Source organism: Plutella xylostella, chromosome 30 (genome assembly GCF_932276165.1).
Source record: "Plutella xylostella chromosome 30, ilPluXylo3.1, whole genome shotgun sequence".
NCBI classification, from domain to species: domain Eukaryota; kingdom Metazoa; phylum Arthropoda; class Insecta; order Lepidoptera; family Plutellidae; genus Plutella; species Plutella xylostella.
In genome coordinates, this window is record NC_064010.1 from 5,911,196 (window position 1) to 5,935,937 (window position 24,742).

The window sequence follows — 24,742 nt, forward strand, 5'->3', positions numbered from 1 at the left end:
TGGCCGTTAAGTAATGTGATGGCATTGACGAAGAAGTATATTTGATTTTAAAACTAACAATATTTAACAAAAGCCTCACTACTCACAGTATAGCATATTCATACGGCATGTCTTCCCTGGCGATGAGATACCCTCCGTAGGCCAGCGAGATGGCGTATCCAAGAGTGGGCGCGCACAGACACAGCCCGTAGACCAGCCCGCGCACGCGCGCCGCCGCGCCGCCGCCGCCGCCCGCCTCCAACGCTGCTGCGTAGCGGGACAGCAGGGCTTCTTCTACACCTGTAAGTGGGAGATATATGGTTATATTTACATTTTTACGTTATAATCGGCTTTTCCTGAATCTTCAGGATGTTGCAAAAAGGGTATACTAAGCCGAAAGGGGGTGTCTCAGCGGGTCTGTTAGCGAAGAATCGATGACAGATGGGTTTAAAGAATTCTTGAGTGGATACTGAACGAGCAGGCGTAGTGTGGGACACGTACCGGGCCGCTGGACCTAGGACCTTATTTGAGTAGCCGGTTCTTGCTGGCTTGATGGCTTGGAAGAAGCCTATGTTTCTCTCCTCCCACTAGAGCCTCTTTCTAGAGTTAAAAGGCTGTTACTGACCCAAGCTCTGCACGGTGCGTATGTTGATGATGGCCTCCGTAGCCACGCGGCTGGCCTGCTCCATGCCGGCGCGCGCCGCCGCCTCCGCCTTCTCCATCACGTAGCTCTCCAGGTAAATACCGCCCATCACCTGTAAGGACAGATTGGTTTAACATACATAGTTATGGCTGATTTCTATAAGAGCATATTGAAGCATAAGGTTTAAGTTTTTTTCTAGTGGGAATGCTGCATTATACAATGTGATTAATCAATTGATTATGTGCAAAGTGTCACTCGGCCGCTATTATTGATCTTTGGCAAGGATACTATCCGAATCCTGTCTTGTCATTTGTTAATAATGCAACATTATGATGCCACACACATCTACATATTCCACAGCTTCCATTAATTCCGAAAGCCTTTAAACCTCACAGTTCAAACATCCAGGTACCAGGCGCACATAACTTCCCGAAGCTTCGCTCGCTACGTTGTGTGTACTCACGGTGGGTATGCTGAGCAGGCTGACGAGCGTCATGCGCCAGGAGTAGGCGGCGGCGAGCGCCACGCCCAGCACCAGCGTGCTCACGCCCTGCAGCACCGTGCCCAGGCGCGTGCCTAGAAAATAGAGGGCGGTTGTTGTTAGAATGGAAAAACTGTCAAAATATCATTCAAGACAAAGCACGGATCCGCCAGCAATTTCCTCTCTTCGCTTGACGATGACCAAACCGTGGAGGGGATTATGGTGGGAACTGTGATGTGAAAGGATTAACCGGCGACTGTAAATCACCATCCTCATGCGGCACGATTGTTGAATTAATCTGGAATAAAAAGTCATCTGTAGCCCCCCTGTAGCACTACGTTTGTGGCTAACTACTCGCTAGTAAAAAAAATATCTCTCTCTCTCTCTCTCAGCCTTCTGTAGTCCACTGTTGGACATAGGCCTCTCCTAACGATCGCCACCCCAAACGGTCACCCGCCATCTGCATCCAGCGGCTTCCCGCTACCTTCCGCAGATCATCAGACCAACGGGTTGGGGGGCGACCGACACGCCGTTTGCCGACACGGGGTCTCCACTCCAGAACCTTTCTACTCCAGCGGTCGTCGGCTCTGCGGGCTACGTGGCCAGCCCATTGCCACTTCAGCGTGCTAATCCTTTTGGCTATGTCGGTAACTTTAGTTCTCCTGCGGATTTCTTCATTACGAATCCTATCTCGCAGGGACACGCCTAACATAGCCCTTTCCATAGCACGCTGAGCAACTCTGAGCTTGTGGATAAGCCCTTTGGTGAAGCACCACGTCTCGGCTCCGTAAGTCATCACTGGCAACACGCACTGATTGAAAACGTTTGTTTTCAGACACTGAGGTATGTTTTCAGTGAAGATGTGTCGTAATTTCCCGAACGCTGCCCATCCGAGTTGGATTCTACGAGCTACCTCTTTATCGAAGTTGGATTTACCTAATCGGATCACTTGTCCTAGGGATACTGATCGACAACTTCGATGGTGACACCTCCTACAGTTACGGGCGATGATGAAACATGTTCGTTCGACATGACCTTTGTCTTGTCCATGTTCATTTTCAGCCCAACTTGTTTAGAGGCATCATTGAGGTCTGTGAGCATTTCGCCTAACTCCTCCAGCGTTTCCGCCATAATAACTATGTCATCAGCAAATCGTAGATGAGAGATATATTCGCCATTGACGTTAATGCCCAGTCTTTTCCACTCTACAAGCTTAAAAACATCTTCCAGTGCACAGGTGAACAGTTTCGGAGAAATAACATCTCCCTGTCTCACGCCCCTTTGCAACTGGATCGGTTTTGTGCTATGTTCGTGTAATCGAACTGACATTGTGGCAGCATTGTACATACATCTCAACACCTCGATATAGCGATAGTCTATATGGCACCGCTGAAGGGATTGAAGCATCGCCCAGAGCTCAATAGAATCAAAGGCTTTCTCATAGTCCACAAACGCTAGACATAAAGGTAGATTATACTCCTCGGTCTTCTGTATAACCTGCCGAAGCGTGTGTATATGATCTATGGTACTATAGCCTTTTCGGAACCCGGCTTGTTCGGGTGGCTGGAAGTCGTCGAGTCTTTGCTCGAGACGATTCGTAATAACTCTCGAAAACAGCTTGTACACATGGCTCAGAAGTGCAATGGGTCTATAATTCTTCAATAGGGCTTTGTTGCCTTTCTTGAAGAACAAAGTCACTACACTTCTGCTCCATGCCTCCGGGCTTGTGCCTTCGAGTATGACGGAATTAAACAGCCTCCGAAGTGCTATTAAAATCGGTCTACCGCCGGCTTTCAGAAGTTCTGTCGTTATTCCATCATCTCCCGGAGCTTTGTTGTTTTTTAGCTGTTTGAGAGCCATACTAATCTCCTCTAGACTGACGTCCGGAATATCTTCGGTATAGTGTCGGGTGAGTGGCGCTCGGCTGTCGTGAGCACCACTGGTAATAGGGTTTTGTGTTGTGGTGTATAACTGTCCGTAGAATCTCTCAATTTCTCCAAGAATTTCGGGCACTGATGAAACGGTGTTGCCAGTGTCGGTCTTCAGTTGGGTCAACAGAGTCTGCCGAACAGGTCGATCTCTAGCAAAGACTTTGGAGCCCTTGTTTTGCTCTATTCTAAAAAAAATATACTCTATGCTAACTACCTATGTAGATGGTACTGAGACTTCATCTTCAAAGAGAAGGTAGCCTACATTTATACCAGGGAGGCAGTTATCACTACAGTTGAAGTTACATACCGGTGGCGCCCTGCACGGCGGCGCAGTCGGAGGCGAGGCGGGCGCACAGCGCGCCCACCGAGTTGTGCTCCGAGTCCAGCCAACCCTGGTCCTGCAGAAAATGTTATATGTTTGTTACTAGGGGTTACTATAATATTCAGGAAGTGAGCCGCTATAACACAGTCACAGCAATTCATAGAACTACAATAAATATTAATATTGCATCGATCTATTTAACAGACGTTGTGGCTTGCTCCAATGATTATTGTAATCAATATAAAAATGAGTTTTAATTTTATTAATGTCCACAAACTTGAGACACAACTCGGAAAAGCGTCTATAGCTGACAGTGGACGATAGCCAGAAGATAATGATGATGCAGAGGAACGTAGACAGATACATTAATAACACTGACCTGTCTCAAGAAGCTGCTGAAGGTGAGCTCCCGGAGCCGGTCAGTGAGCCGTGACCCGGCGCGGTTGAAGAGCCAGGCCTGCAGGAACGTGGCCAGCCCGCAGAGCCCCGCCACGCCGGCGAACAGGCTCGCGAACAACTCCGCCTGGCTCAGGATCTCCTCCGGGTCGGATAACGCGAACATCTGAGGACGGGAGAGTATTAGTGGTGTGTTAGGTGACTGCGTAAATGAATTCGTTCATACATCGGCTGAGATAGTTGAAGAGGCAGTGAGTTAGCCGTTATAATTTATGCTGAATAACCGATGACTATAGTGGGTAAGCAAGTATTCAAGTTCGATGATCAGGTGATTAGACAGGCTGCCACTAGTGGCTGTATGAAGATGGCAAAAGACCAGAGTGTTGTGGCACTTGTTGGGAGATACCTTTGTCTCGTAGTAGACGATTACAGACTGATAAGGATGAGATGTATCTATCCGGCGATAACCCAATAACCGTTGGTGTAGACAAGTTCTCGTAGACAATAGTCATTCAGCCTCACCCCATATATCTTGGAGAAGAGCAGCGCGAAGCAGGGCATGGTGGCCCCGACGAGGAAGGCGGCGGCGCCCCCGCCCGCCAGCAGCCGCCACTCCGGCGCGTTCAGCTTCAGCAGCGCCGCTGTTGATACCTCAGGGAGTTCCTCAGGGCCGCTTTCTGGGACCTCCTGGTTACATAGTATGTGTGATTAATGTTAGGAGTGAAAAGGTAGGCATTTGAAAATTTAATTTGCAGGTAGGTAGATAATTAAATTAGGTAACTAATGTATCGAATAAAAATGATATTGTGTCGCAACACGTAAACGCAACATTCATAATATAGGTCGTAATAATAAGCAAATAAAAAAGAGCATTGTTTTTCAGATAAATAAAGTTTGTGGGATTCCATTCAGATTACTGCGCATATGTACATTGACAAATCATGACTGTGAATATGTTTTAGAACAATAATTATTATTGATGTAACTTACAGTAGCCTCAGGCACGACGGGCGCGGGCGCGGCGAGGGAGCCGATGCGGCGGCTGCCGCGGAGCGCGCTTGTGATAGACGCTGCAAGCACACAGTTCAGTAAGCCTCTGACAATTAACAAAGATTGCTTAGATAACTATAATTATGATGATGTAGGGCGTAGAGTATATAGCTAGCTAGCTTAACTAATATTGGAAACGGATCCTACATGTTGCATACTATATTTGTTTTTGCCGAAGTGGAGATTATGGCAAGACCCTCCAATCATAGAATACGCCCATATACCAGTAGTTTTTGACTAGTGACTGACCTCTGACGCTGTCGCTGGCGCTGTGTGCGCGCGTGAAGTGCGGCAGAGCGTCGGCGGCGCACACCACGTCCGCGTCATCCGCTTCCTCGTCGGCTGGCGCTTCAGCGATCGCTGGAGTCATGCTCCTGTATACAGATAGAATTTTGTGTTACCATGTTATCTATATTTTATTATTGGTCTTGGAGCTCGTTGGCGTAGTAAATACTTAAATAATGGGCAGTTATTGACTGACAACCTATCCGACTGACGGGATCTAATCCTTTCACCACTGTGACAAATGCTAGGCCATCGCTAGTGACTAACTTTGTGTTGTCACCAAGACAGTAAACAAGCTAGAGGTCACATTCTGACAGCGGCCAGCACACTGGCGCCACCATTCAGCCCCACCAACTGTCCGACTGCCCCTCAAGAAGAAATAGAATGTATACTGACGGCTGATGCGACAGGTCCGCCTGCACGAGCTCCCAGAAGGCGCCTCTTCTCGCCAGCAGCTCGCGGTACGAGCCCTGTTCCCTCACTGCGCCCTGCTCCAGATACACGATGGTGGTCGCGTTCACTATCGTCGACAGTCTGTGGAGACATAGAGTCATTAGTAGGCAGTAGACCTAGTTATTATTCGGTGATAGATGGTATAAAGTATTGTCTTTCAATTAAGCATGACTGGAAGATTTTGATGCCAAAAGCCAATAACGGTTAGCGAGCGATCCAGGCTCTTTTGGACCATTGAATCATTATAATGAAGCTCTTCCTATCGTACTTTTAATATATGGCATGGTAATACTGACCTATGGGAAACCACTAGCGTGGTTCTGCCTTGACTCGCGGTGTCGAGGGCGGCTTGCACCTGAAACACACAATTACAAATTAAGAAAAACAGCAACTGTGTAGCTTATGTAGTTACCTGGCACACCCTGGGCAGAAAGCGACTGTTTGTCATCGTAACGCTAAGAAGAAAAGCGCCTAGCAGTCTCTATGTGTGACAACTCTGAATGCCTTATCCTCATCATCACAACCCATAAAGTCGCCACTGCTGGGGTAAGGGTCTCTTTCGGAAAAGGGTTTTAAGCCTAGTCCACCACGCGGGCCCAGTGCGCATTGGTGGATTCCAACATAAGCAAGCTTGTGCTTAGAGAGTTGTCGGGTAAGTGGTCAACCCGACTGTCAGATGTTTTCAAGCTGCCCAAAGAAGGCGTCTGACTAGGCTTCACAACTCCTGCCGAAGCAGCACCTATGTCCCCACTGCGGGGTCTATACACACCCGTCTCTCACTGGCCGGGCTGACTACACGGTACACACCTGTCTCTCGCTGGCCGGGTCCAACGCCGAGGTGGGCTCGTCCAGCAGCAGCAGCGCGGGGCGGCGCAGCACGGCGCGCGCGATGGCGATGCGCTGCTTCTGGCCGCCGGAGAGCTGCGCTCCGGACTCGCCCAGCATCGTGTTGTAGCCCTGGAGGAAGGGGGGGAGGTTAGCAGGGAAGGGATAGAATATATCGGAAGAATGGTGACTGACGGTGGCATACTTTGTCAACATGCAATGCTAGAAGGAAGAGGGCAGAGTGTTGGGACCCTCTTTGGGAGAAGAAGCCGTAGACTGAAGGCAGATAATGATGACGATAGCCTAAAAACTTTAATAGTTACCCCACGAGAGATACCAGAGGTCACATTGACATGCACAGACCTTCGACCAATAATCAAAGACACAGACATAAACGCACTCCAAAATCCAGTCAGAACGTACTAAACTAATTCGAAATGGGGCGGCTTGTCTGAATGACACCACCGTCTATATGATTTAACTCATAGAATAAGTACCTAGATAACAACACTCACATCGGCCAGCTTGGTGATGAACGCGTGCGCATGCGCGGTGCGCGCCGCGAGCTGCACCTGCTCGTCGGACACGTCGCCGGCCCCCAGCGTGATGTTGTCGCGGATGGAGCCCGAGAACAGCACCGGCTCCTGGCCCACCACGCCTGCGGAGGGAGAGAGAAGGGTTATTAGAAAGGGTTAAGACGGAGAGAGAGAGAGAGAGAGAGTAATAAAAGAGGTTACGTCTTCTCTGAGGTAGGGTTTCTTTGAAACTTATGATCGGTAAACGGATGGTAAGTCCGAACGCTTTTGTTTTTGTTTCCATGTGACTTGGAGTTTTGCTGATTAAAAGTGTAGGTTGGAATTGTTAGTGACCGTACTGTGCACTCTGTTAACTGTGTTAACAATATATTAGCGCCATCTATAAATTAGAAGGTTTAACTACTTAGTTTCCTATGTAAACACAGCGTTATCTCGCAGGCTACTTGCATAGATCGATTATTAAGCATTACTACACTATTAAGTTCTTATACATCCTGCTAGATGGCGCAGTGTCGGGGGTGGTGGTAGCATATAAGCCGCTACAGGCGGAGTCTCGCTCTCTTTCCACGGGACCTCGCTGTACAAGCAACAATAAACTAGTATCCAGTATTACCAACACGCGGTTTCCTTCACATCCACGAGTCATCCCCTTCATGTGGTGACCCCTAGTTCTCGAATCTGAGTCGAAAGGAGTGCAATCCCGTGAAGTCGGTCGTTAGAGGGCTGGGGTTTCGTTGCGCGATAGGCGACGGCCCGAGGCATCGGCGACAAAGACAAGCAGATTCGAGCGAACGCGCAAAAATTTCAAGTAAGGAGGAGCAGTGGACAACGGAGAAGCACGCGGAGACACACCAAAGGTTCGTGGGGGCTTGCAAAAACTGCGAGCCAACCCGCGGAGCACCGACACCGCGACGACACGTGGCACGAGGTCTACCGGAGGCAACGAGCACCGCGACGACACGTGGCACGAGGTCTACCAGAGGCAACGAGCACCGCGACGACACGTGGCACGAGGTCTACCAGAGGCAACGAGCACCGCGACGACACGTGGCACGAGGTCTACCGGAGGCAACGAGCACCGCGACGACACGTGGCACGAGGTCTACCAGAGGCAACGAGCACCGCGACGACACGTGGCACGAGGTCTACCAGAGGGAAGGAGCATCAAGACTAGGGTTTCGTTCCTAACGTTCGAAACCGGGAAAAAAATAGCATTCCCGGGAATTCCCGGGTTTTGTTTTTAATCGATTCTATCCTATATTTTCATCTTTATTTAACTGTTTCTCTTACCTTAAACCAAAAAAATTATCGGCAGGCTTGTCGTCTACGATCAGAAACTCGGTTTTGTTGTAAATGTAAATTATTGGAAAATCATACGTGTTATTGTTTTCGCGCAGCTGCATTGCAAAGATAAATGACTCATCTACATCACCTTGTTTCACCTCTTCCTGATTAAAAATTTTCATATTTATTTTCATATTTATATTCATATTTATTTTCATATTTATTTTCATATTTATTTTCATATTTATTTTCATATTTATTTTCATATTTATTTTCATATTTATTTTCATATTTATTTTCATATTTATTTTCATATTTATTTTCATATTTATTTTCATATTTATTTTCATATTTATTTTCATATTTATTTTCATATTTATTTTCATATTTATTTTCATATTTATTTTCATATTTATTTTCATATTTATTTTCATATTCATTTTCATATTTATTTTCATATTTATTTTCATATTTATTTTCATATTTATTTGTCCTACCGCCTACCGAAAACCAAACAATTAATCGGCTTTTACATATGTGACCAAAGAGTATGTAAAAGCTAACGCTAGTGTGACGCCTGTCAATTTTTTTTATGTCCCCGTCTTGTGTCCGCTTTTATTTTTTATAAAATTACTAACGCATAGAAAAAAACAAAATAAGAAGTAGGTTGAGCGATAAATCGTTGAATGAATAATTTTTTCTAAAAATTTCCTCAAGTGTAATTAATTTTCTATTTATGTCATATGTAGGGTTTCGTTCCCGTCTTCCCGGGAATTCCCGTTCCCGGGAATTCCCGGGAAATTTGTCATTCCCGAAACCGGGAAAAAAATAGCATTCCCGGGAATTCCCGGGTTTGATTTTTAGTCGATTCTATGCTATATTTTCATCTTTATTTATCTGTTTCTCCTACCTTAAAAAAAATGATCGGCAGACTTGTCGTCTAAGATCTGAAATTTCGGTTTTGTTGTAAACGCAGCTGCATTGCAAAGATAAATTACTCATCTACATCACCTTCTTTCACCTCTTCCTGATTCAATATTTTCATCTTTATTTATCTGTTGGTCCTACCGCCTACTTAAAACCAAACAATTGATCGGCTTTTACATATAAATAAATAAATATGTGGGGACATCTAACACACGGCCATATGTGACCAAAGAGTATGTAAAAGCTAACGCTAGTGTGACTTCTGTCATATTTTTTTTTATGTCCCCCGTTTTGTGTCCGCGTTTATTTTTTATAAAATTACTAACGCATAGAAAAAAGTAGGTTGAGCGATAAATCGTTGAATTAATTAATTTTACTTTTCCTGAGATTGACCTACAAAAGATATCGCAATTTCTGCAACATGATTCTAAGGAAAGTAAAGGTAAATTATGAAAAAGAGGAACTAGACAAAGCTAAAGGCAACAGTAAACGTCTATGGGACGTCATAAAGAAGCTTACTTATAGAAACCCCAATAACTCTACAGCTAAGGAACTTCTTACTATATCTTCTCTTCCAAAGGACAGCGTTAACATAGTCAATAACTACTTTTGTAATATAGGCAAAACTCTAGCACAAAATGTAAATTCAAGTGCAAAAATGTAAGTTCATAATCAAATTCTCTTTCCTTCCCCAAGCAATTTCAGTGACTCCTTAGTCTTTTTACCAACCGACAAAGAGGAAATCAGCCAAATGATTGATTCACTACGGCCCGATTGTGCTATCGGTATAGACGGTATTTCAACAAAGCTCTTGAAATCCTGTAAAGGCTTAATCTTATCTGCACTCACGCATATATTCAACTTGTGTCTACATAATGGTGTATTTCCAGATTCCTTTAAAAGAGCACTTGTACACCCAATCTTCAAGTCTGGGGAAAGAAACCGTGTCAACAACTATAGGCCTATTTCCATTCTACCAGCAGTCTCAAAAATTCTAGAGCGTTTAATCAACAAGCGACTTACCCACTACCTAGAAAGCAAAAATCTATTATCTAATGCTCAGTATGGATTTAGGTGTGGGAAGTCTACAACAGATGCAGCTCATGATCTCATAGACCATATTATAGTTAACATGGACAAAGGCAAGAAGTGCTTAACTATCTTCCTAGATCTTGCTAAGGCCTTTGACACGGTTTCCACCCCCATCCTTCTTAACAGGCTGGAAGAAATTGCGTGAGAGGTACCCAACTATCCTTTTTCCGTAGCTACCTTTCGGGCCGTACTCAATCCGTTATTATTGATGGTCACATTAGCTCGGACTCGCCCATTGAATACGGTGTGCCTCAGGGGAGTATTCTTGGCCCAACCCTCTTCTTGATTTTCATTAACAAAATGTGTAACCTTCATATAACCAATGGTAAAATAACCACTTTTGCTGATGACACTGCAATTACATTTACTGGGGACGACTGGGACCAAGTTCATTCGTATGCGCAGCAGGGCCTCGGCGTCATCCTTAATTGGCTGATAACGAATAAGCTGACTCTCAATGCAGATAAGACTACATACATGCTGTTTTCTCCTCGGAGCTGCTCTCTTCCACCAATGAGCAGATATTCAATAGTCGCACACAGTCAAGGCTGCGAAGTCGATGTATGTGATTGTCCTAAAATAAAAACTTGCGACCAGATGAGATACTTAGGTATAATTATCGACCGTAACCTTAGCTTTCTTCCATATATAAACGCTCTTGCTTCCCGAGTTCGTAAATTAATTTATATCTTTAAAAAGCTTCGTCACATCTCTGATCCACCTATCTTGAAATCAGTTTATTATGCTCTCTGCCAATCCATTTTAATGTACGGGATTACAATATGGGGCGGAAGCTATATCACACATTTATTAATTTTAGAAAGGGCCCAACGCTCTATTCTCAAAGTAGCCACTTTTAAACCGTATCGCTTCCCTACTTATGCCCTGTATCAATATTGCCAAGTTTTAACTGTACGTCAGCTTTTTATCTTGTATTCAACTCTTCGCCAACACTCTATGACACCCTATAATGATATGATTGCACAAAAAAGAAACCACATAATTGTACCCACTAAAAACTTTAAACTTACTCTATCTCGCAACTTTTTTTGCTATCTTGGCGCTTCTCTATATAACAGAGTACATAAATTACTAAACATTTATCATCTCCCTAAATTCATAGCTAAACTGACCATAAGTAAATGGCTACAACAGCTTAACTTTGCTGACACTGAAAGCTTTTTACACCCCGCTGTATAGTGCTCTAGCAACCTCTGCACGTTTGCCCCACGCACAGTATATTTTCTCTTTCATATATTCTATGAATATTTAATGGTGATTAAAAAATATGCATATTATAAGTCTTGTATTCAAAATTTAATATCCTACGAGTGGTTTTTTTTTTTTTTTTTTTTTTTTTGTCTCTTATTGTCTACAAATGATTTAAGTATTAGGTACACGAACGTTAACACTGACTGGGCTACAATCACCAGGGGCGTTCGCTAGTGTCTATAGCTCAGGATTTATCCTATTTTAGGCGCTAGCACTTTACTTGTATACTTTGATTAGCCAATCTATTGTATATTATCGTTGCAACAACCTTACATTGTTTCATTTTATAACTTTAGTTTATATCCAGCTCTGCATGTTAGTTATAAGTTATTCTAAGTTTTGTGAAAATGTTTGTAATATGGCTATTGGAAAAAACAATAAACATTATTATTATTATTATTATTTCTAAAACATTACCTCAAGTCTAATTAATTTTCTATTTTAATTATATGTCATAGTAATATTATTTTCAAAATGTTAATTATAATACCTTTGTTATTGTTTAACTTACAATTAAGAAAAACAAATGATTTGGCATGTAAAACAAATCTTCATAATTTTGGTTCTTAATTTATCTGACTGTTGCCTTTTTCTACCTATACGAGTGATAAAAGTATATTTGATTTAATTGTAAGTGTTTTAATAGACTTTTAATACCCAAAAATAGCAAAACCAAGGATTTAAAATAAATTCCCGTTTCCCGGGAATTCCCGGGAAATCTTGAAAAAAATTCCCGTTTCCCGGGAACATAAAAAGGTCGGGAAAAACGAAACCCTAGTCATATGTGATAATAATATTATTTTCAAACTGCTTATTGTAAAACAAATAATTATAATTTTGGTTGTTAATTTATCTGACTGTTCCTTTTTTCTACCTATACGAGTGATAAAAGTATATTTGATTAAATTGTAAGTGTTTTAATAGACTTTTAATACCCGAAAATAGCAAAACCAAGCATTTAAAATAAATTCCCGTTTCCCGGGAATTCCCGGGAAATCTTGAAAAAAAATCCCGTTTCCCGGGAACAGAAAAAGGTCGGGAAAAACGAAACCCTAATCAAGACACAAGAAGTCACCTACCGAGGCCGCACGAGGACGGCCACACGCAGCGAGCGACAACAAGAGATAAGTACCTACCATCAGTTTTTTGAGCTAGGCAATTCTCTTCCCGCTAATTACGAATTCAAGATACCTACAGACCTACCTACCGTATATAATTTTTTCGATTGCTAATTTTCTAAATTAAAATGGCAAATTCAGATAAATTAGTTCTAGAAAACTTAGAGTTAAAGGATTTAATTAAGAAGCGCGGCGTCATAAAGGGTAAATTAACCAGTTTTAAGAAGTATGTATCTGGTCTTACAGAAGAATTAAGTGCCGAACAATTATTAGAATTAGATCTTAGGATAACTAGAATGTCACTAGTATTTGAAGAATTCGAGATTGTACAAACTAGAATAGAAACATTGGCCACAGACGTAGACAACCAAATCTCAGAAAGGGAATTATTTGAAGACGGTTATTTTAAGAACGTAGCTCTAGGTAAATCCATACAAAATGTAAATGGTTCCGACCATAACAACACGATCCTGAACCCGTCCAACAATGAAAGTTCTTCGCCGTTAACCGAGGGTAGTCAGTCGATTAAATTTCCAGAAATTTCATTGCCGTCGTTTAACGGTGATAAAACACATTGGGTCGAGTTCAGAGACAGCTTCGACGCTCTTATTAACCAATCGAACTTAAAGTCAATTCAAAAATTTAAGTACCTAAAGAGTTGTTTGACTGACAGCGCACTTGAAGTCGTTAGTTCCCTCGAATATTCCGAAGAAAGTTTTTTGATAGGTTGGCAATTATTATGCGAAAGGTACAACAACCCGAAATCATTAATCAATAATCATTTGAAAGAATTATTTAACATCGATTATGTCCCCACAACTGCCACAGCTTTAAGAAAATTATCCGATAACATTTCTAAAAATCTTAGAATAATAAGATCACTGAATATTCCAACCGATAACTGGGATATGTTAGTGATATTTTTTCTAAACCAAAAACTCGATAAAAAATTGCAAAGTAAATGGGACAAAGTAGCCAACCGGACCTCTAGAATTGACTCTGGTGAATTGCCTACATTACAGGATTTCCGGACCTTTCTGAAGGACCAAGCGGACCATCTGGAGTCGCTGGACCCTGGCAAGCCTCATGGACCCAGTGACGCCCAAATTATACCCGCGAGGAAGGCCTTCGTAACTACGTCTTCCCACACCGGCACCGCAAGTCCCACGAGTTCAAGGGTAATACCTAAACCTTATACTAGCAATAATCAGTGTCCAAGTTGTAAGGAGGGGCATTATATTAACCAATGCCCAAGATTTCTAGCCCTAAACGAGGTCTCACGCATTCGAGTCGTGAGAAAATTAGGGCTATGTTACAATTGCCTGAGTACGAGACATACACTGCCGACCTGCAGAGCTACCACTTGCAAAATATGTAAAGGTAAGCATCATACGCTTTTACATGTCCAATCATCCAACATTACTCATTCAAACACACACACAAACACACATTCAAACACACAACTTCAGCCAAATACATACTCGCAACCGAGCGCACAAACACAACCAACTACCCTGTATACCTACGAGTCCAAACCAACTGGATGCGTAGGTACAAACGAATCAAAGTCGATAAATTTGCATACCAATCAAGTAGTCAACACTACGTTATGTCAAACCGATGACAATCTATTACCGAACAAAACAGTGATGTTGTCGACAGCACAAATCAATGTTTTCGATAAAAATAACCAATTACACACATTCCGAGCACTATTAGACTCAGGCTCACAATCAAACTTCATAACGAAACAAGCATACGACAAACTTAACCTACCTACACAACACATAAACATGGAGGTGTTAGGCTTTAACGAAAATAGCACGATAATCGAAAAAAGGTGTAAAATTACATTCGAGTCGAAAGATAACCAATTTACTGGTGAGTTGTCTTGTCTAATTGTACCTACCATCTGTAAGTTACCGTCACAGATCAATGCCACGTCTTTAAAAATCCCACCACGATTCAACTTAGCCGATGACTTCTATCACGAACCAGGTGAAGTCGATATGATAATAGGTGCAGAGTTATTTTTCGAGCTTCTCTGCATAGGACGACACCGCCTGGGAGATGGACAACCGACCCTGCAAAAAACTCGACTCGGCTGGGTGGTCACGGGTTCGATTCCCGGCACCAGCCCGCCGCCACAGTCAGTAAGGTGTAATTTCGTGTCGAATACACAAATGAAATCGCTATTTGATACAAATGAGTTCGATTCAAGAAACTTACCCAATGATGAGACTATACAGTGTGAGAAAATATTCAATGACCACACACGCACGTCTGAGGGTAATTTTGTGGTAGATTTACCGTTAAGGTTGCCTATCTCTTCCCTCGGTCAGTCTCGTCCCGCGGTCTATAAAAGATTTATTACATTAGAGTCGAAATTTCAGAAAAACCCCGAATTTAAAGAAAGATATGTCGATTGTATGAGGGATTTGCAAGAAAAGGGCCTTATGATAAAAAATGATGATTTCACTCAACCATGTAATTACCTACCGCAACACGCGGTAATTAATAGCGAAAAGGTTACGACACCACTTAGGGTCGTATTTGATGCCTCCCATAAAACTAGTTCAGGGATGTCATTAAACGATATTCAATTCAAAGGTACAATCAGTCAGGACAAAATAACGAACATTTTGTTAAGATTTCGAAAACACAAATACATCGTTATCGCAGATGTAGCTCAAATGTACAAAAATATATATGTTCGAGAAGACCAACGTCACCTACAATGCATTCTATGGCGTGAAACACAAACTGACCCACTACTCACCTACAAATTAACGAGTCTCAGTTTTGGTCTGAAATGTGCACCCTATATAGCGACGCGGTGCCTGACGCAACTAGCGAACGAAAACAAAGGTGAGTACCCGTTAGCATCCGCCGCGATACAGCATGATTTTTTGATGGACGACTACGTTCACGGCGACGACGACGAGCGCAGGCTAGCAGAGACCTCAGTACAGGTCGACCGTATCCTGAGCACAGCTAATTTCAAATTAAGAAAATGGAAATCCAATTCGAAAACCATCTTAAACGAGGTAAGTCACAGTACCACACATGACACATACATAACCACCCCGATAGGTCAAGATAATAATAACACACACAAAGTATTGGGTATTGTATGGGATAATAATGAGGATCGATTAAGTTACAGATTAAAGCGGGAACCAATGTCAAAATCAATAACAAAACGTTACGTTTTATCTATAGCCTCGTCGATATACGACCCGTTAGGTATGTTAGGACCAGTAATTATCATTGCGAAATGTTTCATACATAAACTTTTCAAATTAAAGTTTAATTGGGATGAAAAACTACCGATTCAATTAATTAATGAATGGGAAACATTCTATAACAGTTTGTTTACGTTAGACACACTATCTATTCCAAGGCGAGTCGTTATCAATGATTACATAACCATAGAAATGCACGGATTCTCAGACGCGTCCTTGACCGCTTATGGGGCCGTTATATACATACGATCTATAGATAAACAGGGCAGGATTATGGTTCGATTATTGCGCGCGAAATCGAGAGTTGCGCGTGAGGAAACTATTCCACGATTAGAGCTGCGAGCTGCCTGGCTGTTAGCCGCATTGTCTGACGACGTAAACAATGCGCTTAAATTTAAATGGACGAAACAATACTTCTGGTCAGATTCAAATGTAGTATTAGCATGGATAAAATCACCACTACAAAAATTAAACACATTCGTAAAAAATAAAGTAAATGACATACAAAAAATTACAAACATCGATGATTGGCGTTGGGTCTCTTCTGGTAACAACTCAGCGGATTTGTTATCTAGGGGTCTAGCTGCTGAAAGGTTAGGTAGTAGTTCATTATGGTGGCAGGGGCCCTCCTGGCTTTCCGAGCCCATCGAGAAGTGGCCTACATTTCAACTACCCAAAACGGAAATAACGTTACCCGAAACTGAACAAGAAACATATTGTAATATAAGTACAAACAAGTCAAGCGAGTTAATTACAAACTTAATAAAAAAATATTCTAACTTAAATAAACTCAATCGAGTATTTGTTTACATGCGAAGATTCATTCACAACTCTAGACATCCGAACAATAGAATAGTCGGGGTCTTATCAGTAGATGAAATGCGACATGCGTTGCTCGAATTAATTAGATTTGCACAAACAGAATCGTTCCAAATGGAGTACAAGTTACTAAAAAATAGTAAACAACTACCACAAACATCAAACATATTGTGTTTGAAACCATTTATGGAAAATGGGATTATTCGAGTAGGGGGACGCCTGGAACAGTCCTCATACAATTACGATAAAAAACACCCAATACTTCTACATCACTCACACACACTAACAATTCTTATAATGCGTGGAGAACACATAAGATTAATGCATGCAGGGCCACAGTTATTACTTTCATCTGTCCGCGAGAGATATTGGCCGACACACGGTAAGATCGTCGCTAATAAGGTTGTACGAGAATGTATAACGTGCTTCAGGAACAGTCCGAAGATCTACTCACCGATAATGGGTAATTTACCAAGGTCAAGAGTAACTCCAGCACCGCCCTTCCTCACAACTGGCATTGATTATGCAGGACCCTTTGCGGTGAGGGACAAAAGGGGGCGTGGTTACAGGTCATACAAATGTTACATAGCAATTTTTATTTGTTTTTCGACAAAGGCAATTCACTTAGAGTTAGTTTCAGGTCTAGAAACTCAGCTCTTCCTGTCTGCGCTGCGAAGGTTTACGTCCAGGCGAGGTATACCAAAAACAATAGTGAGTGATAATTCCACTACCTTTCATGGGGCCAATAACGAATTATGTGCAATTTATAAATTTATCGACGAATGTTCGAGCGAAATAATAGCTTCTTGTGCAAATGAGGGAATAAATTGGAAATTTATACCTGTCTACACTCCACACATGGGGGGTTTGTACGAGGCGGCCGTTAAAAGCTGTAAATTTCATCTTAAACGAGTTCTAGGCCAAGCCCTATTAACCTACGAAGAATTTAGTACTATACTTACCCAGGTGGAAGGTATCTTGAACTCTCGTCCGCTCTGCCCTTTACCAAATTCTGATACAGACGAGATATCAGTTTTAACGCCAGCTCATTTCCTGATTGGTAGGACACTTATCTCATTGCCCGACTACGAATATGAAAATGTACCTACAAACCGCTTATCTCACTACCAACAGCTGCAGCAGATCCAATGCGACTTCTGGAGAAGATGGTCAAGAGACTACATAGGACTGCTTCAAGAACGCACGAAATGGAGAAGCTGCAAGGGTGCCGGACTCGACGTGGGTACCATTGTGCTGATCAAAGATGACCGACTGCCGCCCTGCCAGTGGAGGCTGGGACGCATCGTCGGCTGCTGCCCGGGTCGCGACGGCATCACGCGGGTCGCAGAGATGCGCACGGCGCGTGGAATAATCAAGAGAGCATTCAACAATATCTGTCCATTACCGATTACATGTTAAAATGCCTTTTATTGTAACAATCAAATAACTTATAACTAGTTAAATCTCATTTAATACCCGTATAGTTCAGTTTTAACAATTTTGGTCTATTAGTTACCGATAATATGATAGGTTGTGGAATATTTTAGCTTACACATTAAATAAAGGTTAGGCTTCAATATTGTAAATAGTTCGTAGTCGTTAGGATTTAGATTCGAAATTTAAATATTAAAAATACAAATAAGTAACTACTTAATTAAATCTGTTATATTAGTACCATCTAACTATTGAATTAAACGTGCTAATAACATGAGTTTCATTTCCTTAGATAGGTAGGTAATAACAGATAAATAAATAATTATTTGGGCATAAGCGCCATTCGAAACCAAATACCTAACTAGTTTCTAATTAGAATCTTGGGGCGCAGCATGTTAACTGTGTTAACAATATATTAGCGCCATCTATAAATTAGAAGGTTTAACTACTTAGTTTCCTATGTAAACACAGCGTTATCTCGCAGGCTACTTGCATAGATCGATTATTAAGCATTACTACACTATTAAGTTCTTATACATCCTGCTAGATGGCGCAGTGTCGGGGGTGGTGGTAGCATATAAGCCGCTACAGGCGGAGTCTCGCTCTCTTTCCACGGGACCTCGCTGTACAAGCAACAATAAACTAGTATCCAGTATTACCAACACGCGGTTTCCTTCACATCCACGAGTCATCCCCTTCACACTCAGTTAGCGATTTTCGAGTAGGGGTAGGTAGTAGTAGTTCAGGAAAGTCTCAGAACTGGCAAAAAGTAGGTTCAGCAATGCATCTTCTATCCTGCAAGGCAATGGAACACTCACCAATGCTCCTCCTATAGTGCCCGAGCTGCAGCGTCTCCAGCGCCCGGCCGTCCACGGTCACACTGCCCGAGGCCGGCTCGTACAGGCGCAGCAGCAGCTGCAGCAGCGTGGACTTGCCGCAGCCGGAGCCGCCCACCAGCGCCACGGTGGAGCCCGCCGGCACCGAGAGGGACAGGCCGCGGAGCACCTGAGGTGAGGTGAGGTAACTGGGTGAAGTTGAAGAATAAGCTAAAGCTACCAAATCAGTAGCAGAATGTATAATGAATAATCTAAACCTGAATAACCTAGCATCAAGGCAAGAAGATAGTTCCTACAGATTCTACATCACGGTGTCAAAATATCTTCGAGTAGCTGAACAAATTCTGATGGCTGATGATGAACCATCGGGCCGCAAAATATTTAGCTACTACTCATAGCTACCAGGGTTCCCTATCAGTCTTCGAAAGTTGTTGACCTCCTTTGAAGTAGAGGAACTATCACCATAGAGGTGACCTATTTAAGGTTACAGCGTATAAAAGCCTAATCTCAACCAAAACACCACCAAAACAACATACCTTAACATCAGGCCTTGACGGGTAGTTAAAATACACGTTATCAAACACGATGTTCCCCACAAACTTCTCGGGTTTCTCTCCTTCCTCCTTCAGTGCATCAATCCTGGAGGTCCTCTCCAGCAGTGAGTAGACCGACCGCGCGGCGCCGCGAGCTGCTGAGAACAACTCGAAGTGCGGGTGACACATCGCGATGTTCTGTGCCGCCATGAACGTGCAGAACAGGATCTGGGGGTGGAAGAGGAGGAGGTGAAGATAATGATTTGGGTAGGGAAGAAAAGAAGGGTGTCAACAGAAATGCTTTAAGAGGTGGAGCGGTGCGGTGGTAGCTCAACGGAAACAAAGGGTCACGTGGAAAGACAAAATAATAAATAGTGTGGCCTTTGTTCAGCAGTGGACGTCCTATAGCTGAGATGATGATGATGAGTTTGTCAGCCTGAGGTTTTCTTCCAAATTAATGATCCTTTTATAGCGAATATGCCTCCTTCTCCCGCCAGTAGTGGTGGTTAGATGTGGACTATTATTACCTCTATCCATACAACAACGTGGGCTCGGGTATGCCCCTATCTGCGAGCAAATTTTTCACATTTAGCCTCTAAGGTGGGCTTTTATGCGTGAAATGCCTATGGGGTGACCAGCTATTAAGCCACCCAAGCTCACGCCAGAAAGGCAGTAAAGTTATATACAGGGTGATTGGAAAGTCGATGTATTCCTTTGAATGGGTTGTAGACGAAGGCATTTCCAGTCGATTGAACCCCATAATGCATTATCCGAAAGTCAACCATTTCTGAGTTATTTAAGTTTTAAGTTTTTTTAAGAATTTTGCCAAAATTTATGTTTAAAAGCAAAATATTTCAAAAACTAACCATTTTTTAAATACTTTTTTGATTATTTTGCATTGGTGACACCTTACTAAACTAATTATAATCATTAATTGCGTAATATTTAACTTAATTTAGACACACTGCTTCAAAATAGATGAAACATTAAGAATATGTTACGAAAGGTGAAAACAAAAATGCCAATTTAAAAAAGAATTTTATCTGACAATTTTTCAGGCACTACGTCTAAAAAACATAATCAATTTATAAGCTTTAAAATGACATATTCCAATCTAAAATCGATTAAGGTATGACCAAGATATAGCCAAAACAACCGCATAGGCGGACAAATCTCAGTAGGGAAACGAACAAGATTTTGTTTAAATTTTAAGGTAAAATGTCTTATAACTGGACTTTGTAGAGCTCCAAACCGTTTACTGATTATTGTTCTCCGATATCGCGGTTCCTCAAAGGCACAGATCGACTACAAAGTTGCTTCACCGAAATAATGCTTGTCCGATAACACGGTTAGCCAAAAGTTAGAGAGGTCTTTTACACCCGCTATACTCACAGTGAGCAGCGCGCCGGGGTGGTACTGCACGTCCTCCGGCGGCAGGTCCATGTCCCGCACGCACAGACGCGCGCCGTACGACAGCACGATCGCGTTCAGCACGTACGTCAGCAGCCAGCCCATGCCTGCAACGAGGGGCCATTGGATTTAGTCGGGTCATTGTATAAGTTGTGGGCAGATAGTTGTTGGATTAGAGAATACCAGGGTATTACGTGGCGAGGCATATAGCCCTTTGTCCAGCAGTGAAAGTCAAGGATAGTTAGTTAGTAGGTTACCTTTAGGTCATCATTGCTCAAAGCTCGTTAATGAAATAAAAACATACTTAATGCGTTTAATTACCTGCACCGATGCCAGCGCAGAGACCGCGTTTCTTCGCCGCTGCTGCTGCTGGTGCGAGGTTGTCCACATAGCTGAAGACAGACAAGATAACAAAGAATTTGTACAGGAACGTGATTGTAAGCTGATTTAACGAAAATTTACTGCCAATAGTGGCTATACGTGGAAGGCCGAAGATAATGTTGCTGTAGACTGTCGACTAGCTTTACTATGAGATTGGAGAGCTTTTCCCATCACAGTTGTCTGAAAACGATATAAGGGTAAGTCGTGGCCAGAGCTCAACTTGCTGGCCACCGACAGAGAAGGAAGGAAGCGCCTGGTATCAGCCCCAGACTCCTCGGAGGAATAGCGGGAATGAATGAAGAAGAAGATATAAGGGTAGTGGTACACGTACCGCTTGACCTCGATGTCCTCGCCGGCGTAGGCTCGCACGGTGCGCACGCCCGCCAGCGCCTCCTGCGCGCCGCGCGCCGCCACGCCGTACGACGCCGCCTCCTCGTCAGAGTAACGAGTCTGGTACTGAAGGGAAAGGAGGAAGGGACATTAGTAAGTGTTTAGGAGAAGACACAGGGTTATGATCTTCGCCTGGTACTGCAGGGGGAGGTGAAGGGACATTATTAAGGACTATATTTTGGCAGAAGACCTGGGAGTACTTCGTCTGGTACTGCAGGGAGGAAGGGCATTATTGAGTACTAAGTGTTTATGAGAAGACACGGGGTTATGAACTTCGTCTAGTACTGCGGGGAAGAAGGGACATTAGTCAAGACTAGTTTTTTTGGAAGACAAGGAGTTATGGTAAATCGGGCATGAGTGTGTTGGGGATTATCGAGTGGTTGGATTGTGCTAGCCACGATTTTCAAAATATGCTCTGAACGCAGAATTTTTTGTGATATTTGCTTTTATGGTATATCTTTGTGGCCGGCAACTAATGGAAAACCCAGGGACAAGGCTCACATCTAAAAGGATGATCGTCCAGCGGGCTGGACCTTCGACCTTAAAAAAAACCTGTAGTGGCTGGATGAAGAAGACCGAGGACAGAGTGTTGTGGCGCGCTTTGGGAGAGGCTATATGCATATGCACCAGTGGATTATTAAGAGTTAATGATAATAATGAGGTGTATGTAGTGGGCTGAATGAGGACAGAGTGTTGTGGCGCTCTTTAGGAGAGGCTTATTATGCACCAGTGGACTGTTACAAGTTAGTTACTCATGAATGAGGTGTAGTAACCCATACCTTAGCAACAAGATTGGCCACAACCAGCGCGGCGGGCACCACGCTGAGCCCGGCCAGGGTAAGTTGCCAGCCCAGCGCGGCGCCCGTGGCCGCGGCCGCCAGCACCGAGCCGCACAGGTACGCCACCATCGCCACGTGCTCGCCCGTGCCCGCTAGCAGCTTCTCCATGTCTCTGCGGGGGGAGAGAGGGGGGTTGGAGGGACTTTATGAAGGTCGAATAAGGGTGTCATTGTTACCATTGGCTGTTATCACTATTGTTATTAAGTGTAACGTCACTGTAAATGTGGTACTATCGACCGGTCCAAGATGGAAATCGGCAAGATGATTGCCAATCCCTAGATAGCAAAAGAAGAAGAAAGTATAGATGGGACCTCGCCTTGTAGACTAATATAACTAGGTACACTAAACTTCCTATGGTAAGTTGTGTCCATTGATGGTCCACCGCTCTTTCAAGATCACTTACCAACTGTAAGCTAAGCTAAAAGGTAAGCGCGGGTTACTCGTTCCAGTGTAAGGAAGATAGCTGTATCTTCGGAGTGACCATACTTAAGCTACTACTACAGCTCTTCTATTTATATTTAACACTGGTCAAGGGTTGTACTCACTCAGTGACGGCGGCGGCGAAGTTGAAGGACTTGTTGGTGTCGAAGTAGGCGAGCTCCTGCCGCAGCGCCGCGCGCAGCAGCCGCCAGCGCAGCCGACTCACCTGCGAGTCGCAACAACATTACACATGTTAGCCCTTAGCGTCGTAACAACACAGGTCAGTACCTGGGCTACACAGGGGAGCCGCCAGCGCAGCCGACTCACCTGCGAGTCGCAACAACATTTTATCTATTATGTTACACACAAGTAATTCACACTTCCAGAGCAATGGTAAAATTTACTTCAATACATACACTACTGTAATCTACAACAATCTGCCGAGTAACTTTAGGCATTCTCGTAGTCGAACTAGCTTCAGTGATCGTAACTGATGGCACGGTCAGCCATTGGATGGCTGACTGATTTCAGGTGGTTGTGTTCTCGGCGCTTCCGTGCTTCGGACGGCTCGTTATGCCGTGTGGGTCTCAGTATCCTTTAAACGATATTTGGGTATCCGCAAAAAAAATGCGAAAACATTTAATATTGTATAGCCTTCGTGTCTCAGAATCTAAATTCTAAGTAACCGCTACTGTTACGTCGCAGTTCTTGTAACAAGTTATTTTACAATAATTACCACCCACGAGCGTGCTCCTACATAATCATATAGGTACATAAGCAGCGATATTGTTTATTTACTGACATAAATGATACACGTAGGTAACATTATTATAATGATCACACTTATTGAATGTTGAGGCAAAATAAACGTAAATCTTAACAAGTGCGTAGATATAAGTAGGAGCGAATTTGAGTTTTCCCTGTCCTGGTTGGTACTGAGTAATATCTTCTGTTAAGACTACCTAAAGTTTGATTAAAATAAAATCATAAAAACTCTATATCGAACAAAAAATATAGGTAGGTATATACCTATATTTTACTTACTACGGCTAATCATACTGTTTGCACCAATATAAATTGAACTGAACCAAAACAACCCAAGATTAAGTAAAAAAGGGTAAGTAGATACTTATTACTAATATAAATGTAGCAGGCAGTAGTAGGTATAAGTAAGTTTTCATGAAAATCATTGCAATGACGTAGCATCTTGCTTTATTTAAGCTTTAAAGTCGATTGCAACTGGAAGGTGCTTTACATAGATATAGGTATTTAGGTACAGACCTATCTACAAAGGAGGGTTACTCTATCTAAACTGACGAAAAACAAACGAACGTGGGCTGCCCTGCAATCGACACTTTCAATGCAACGGCATAGAGTCGTGGCTCGCGCAGCAGTGCTCCAAAACTTCGATTTTTGCCATTGGGAGTGACCCCCCATCTTCATGCGAACCAATCTACCCGATGAGTCGACCGTTTTATTGTTTGTTATAATTTATTTAAAAGGTATTTTAAATGTACGAAGGTATCGGACCATTACTATTATGTAGGTACTTGGAGGAACTTATTTAAATGGATCCTTCTGAATACAAAAACACAGTGTCAAGGTAGGAATATAATAGTAGTGGGTTATTCTAGGTCTCTACTCTAGGTACACATTATCATCCATTTCCAATGTGAGGTAGGCACTATGGGCAGCGCGTGCGTGTATGTTAATCATTTAATTCAATTTGATGACCACTCGGTGAAATGCAACGTAGGGTTAGAGCAGGATCATCCCTGCTCATACCTACATAACTATATACTTAAACATAATTTAATGCAGTAAAATAAATTTACAAACAA

At 43.0% G+C, this 24,742-nt stretch overlaps 2 protein-coding genes across 5 annotated transcripts in view; one reads left to right on the forward strand and one right to left on the reverse strand.

The window, feature by feature from the left end:
* Window positions 1-24,742, reverse strand: part of LOC105391050 (multidrug resistance protein homolog 49) — a 53,304-nt gene that overhangs the window by 3,494 nt on the left and 25,068 nt on the right. Inside the window, exons 4-22 of the mRNA XM_038121443.2 lie at window positions 23,027-23,127; window positions 22,422-22,593; window positions 21,584-21,708; window positions 21,193-21,263; window positions 20,854-20,978; window positions 19,465-19,689; window positions 18,911-19,097; window positions 6,881-7,023; window positions 6,348-6,497; window positions 5,837-5,895; window positions 5,484-5,621; window positions 5,052-5,176; window positions 4,743-4,822; window positions 4,275-4,439; window positions 3,736-3,918; window positions 3,342-3,432; window positions 1,086-1,198; window positions 605-734; window positions 87-279 (exon numbers count right to left, since the gene is read on the reverse strand). Coding sequence (XP_037977371.2) covers window positions 87-279; window positions 605-734; window positions 1,086-1,198; window positions 3,342-3,432; window positions 3,736-3,918; window positions 4,275-4,439; window positions 4,743-4,822; window positions 5,052-5,176; window positions 5,484-5,621; window positions 5,837-5,895; window positions 6,348-6,497; window positions 6,881-7,023; window positions 18,911-19,097; window positions 19,465-19,689; window positions 20,854-20,978; window positions 21,193-21,263; window positions 21,584-21,708; window positions 22,422-22,593; window positions 23,027-23,127 — 2,576 coding nt within the window. The remainder of the gene's footprint in view (window positions 1-86; window positions 280-604; window positions 735-1,085; window positions 1,199-3,341; window positions 3,433-3,735; window positions 3,919-4,274; window positions 4,440-4,742; window positions 4,823-5,051; window positions 5,177-5,483; window positions 5,622-5,836; window positions 5,896-6,347; window positions 6,498-6,880; window positions 7,024-18,910; window positions 19,098-19,464; window positions 19,690-20,853; window positions 20,979-21,192; window positions 21,264-21,583; window positions 21,709-22,421; window positions 22,594-23,026; window positions 23,128-24,742) is intronic.
* On the forward strand, window positions 7,249-18,754 carry LOC105389552. Of its 4 annotated transcripts, none has more exons than XR_007268101.1 (3): window positions 7,249-7,559; window positions 13,617-13,772; window positions 17,299-18,754. XR_007268101.1 is itself a non-coding variant. In XM_048632090.1 (2 exons), the coding sequence occupies exons 1-2, from the start codon at window positions 12,723-12,725 to the stop codon at window positions 18,075-18,077; spliced, it is 1,335 nt and encodes a 444-aa protein (XP_048488047.1). In that variant the 5' UTR covers window positions 12,614-12,722; the 3' UTR covers window positions 18,078-18,754. The 4 variants fall into 4 exon arrangements, 2 of the variants coding, with proteins under 2 accessions (XP_048488047.1, XP_011558986.2); XR_007268102.1 differs by lacking the exon at window positions 7,249-7,559 and adding an exon at window positions 12,534-12,604; XM_048632090.1 differs by lacking the exon at window positions 7,249-7,559 and having other exon boundaries at window positions 12,614-13,772; window positions 17,793-18,754.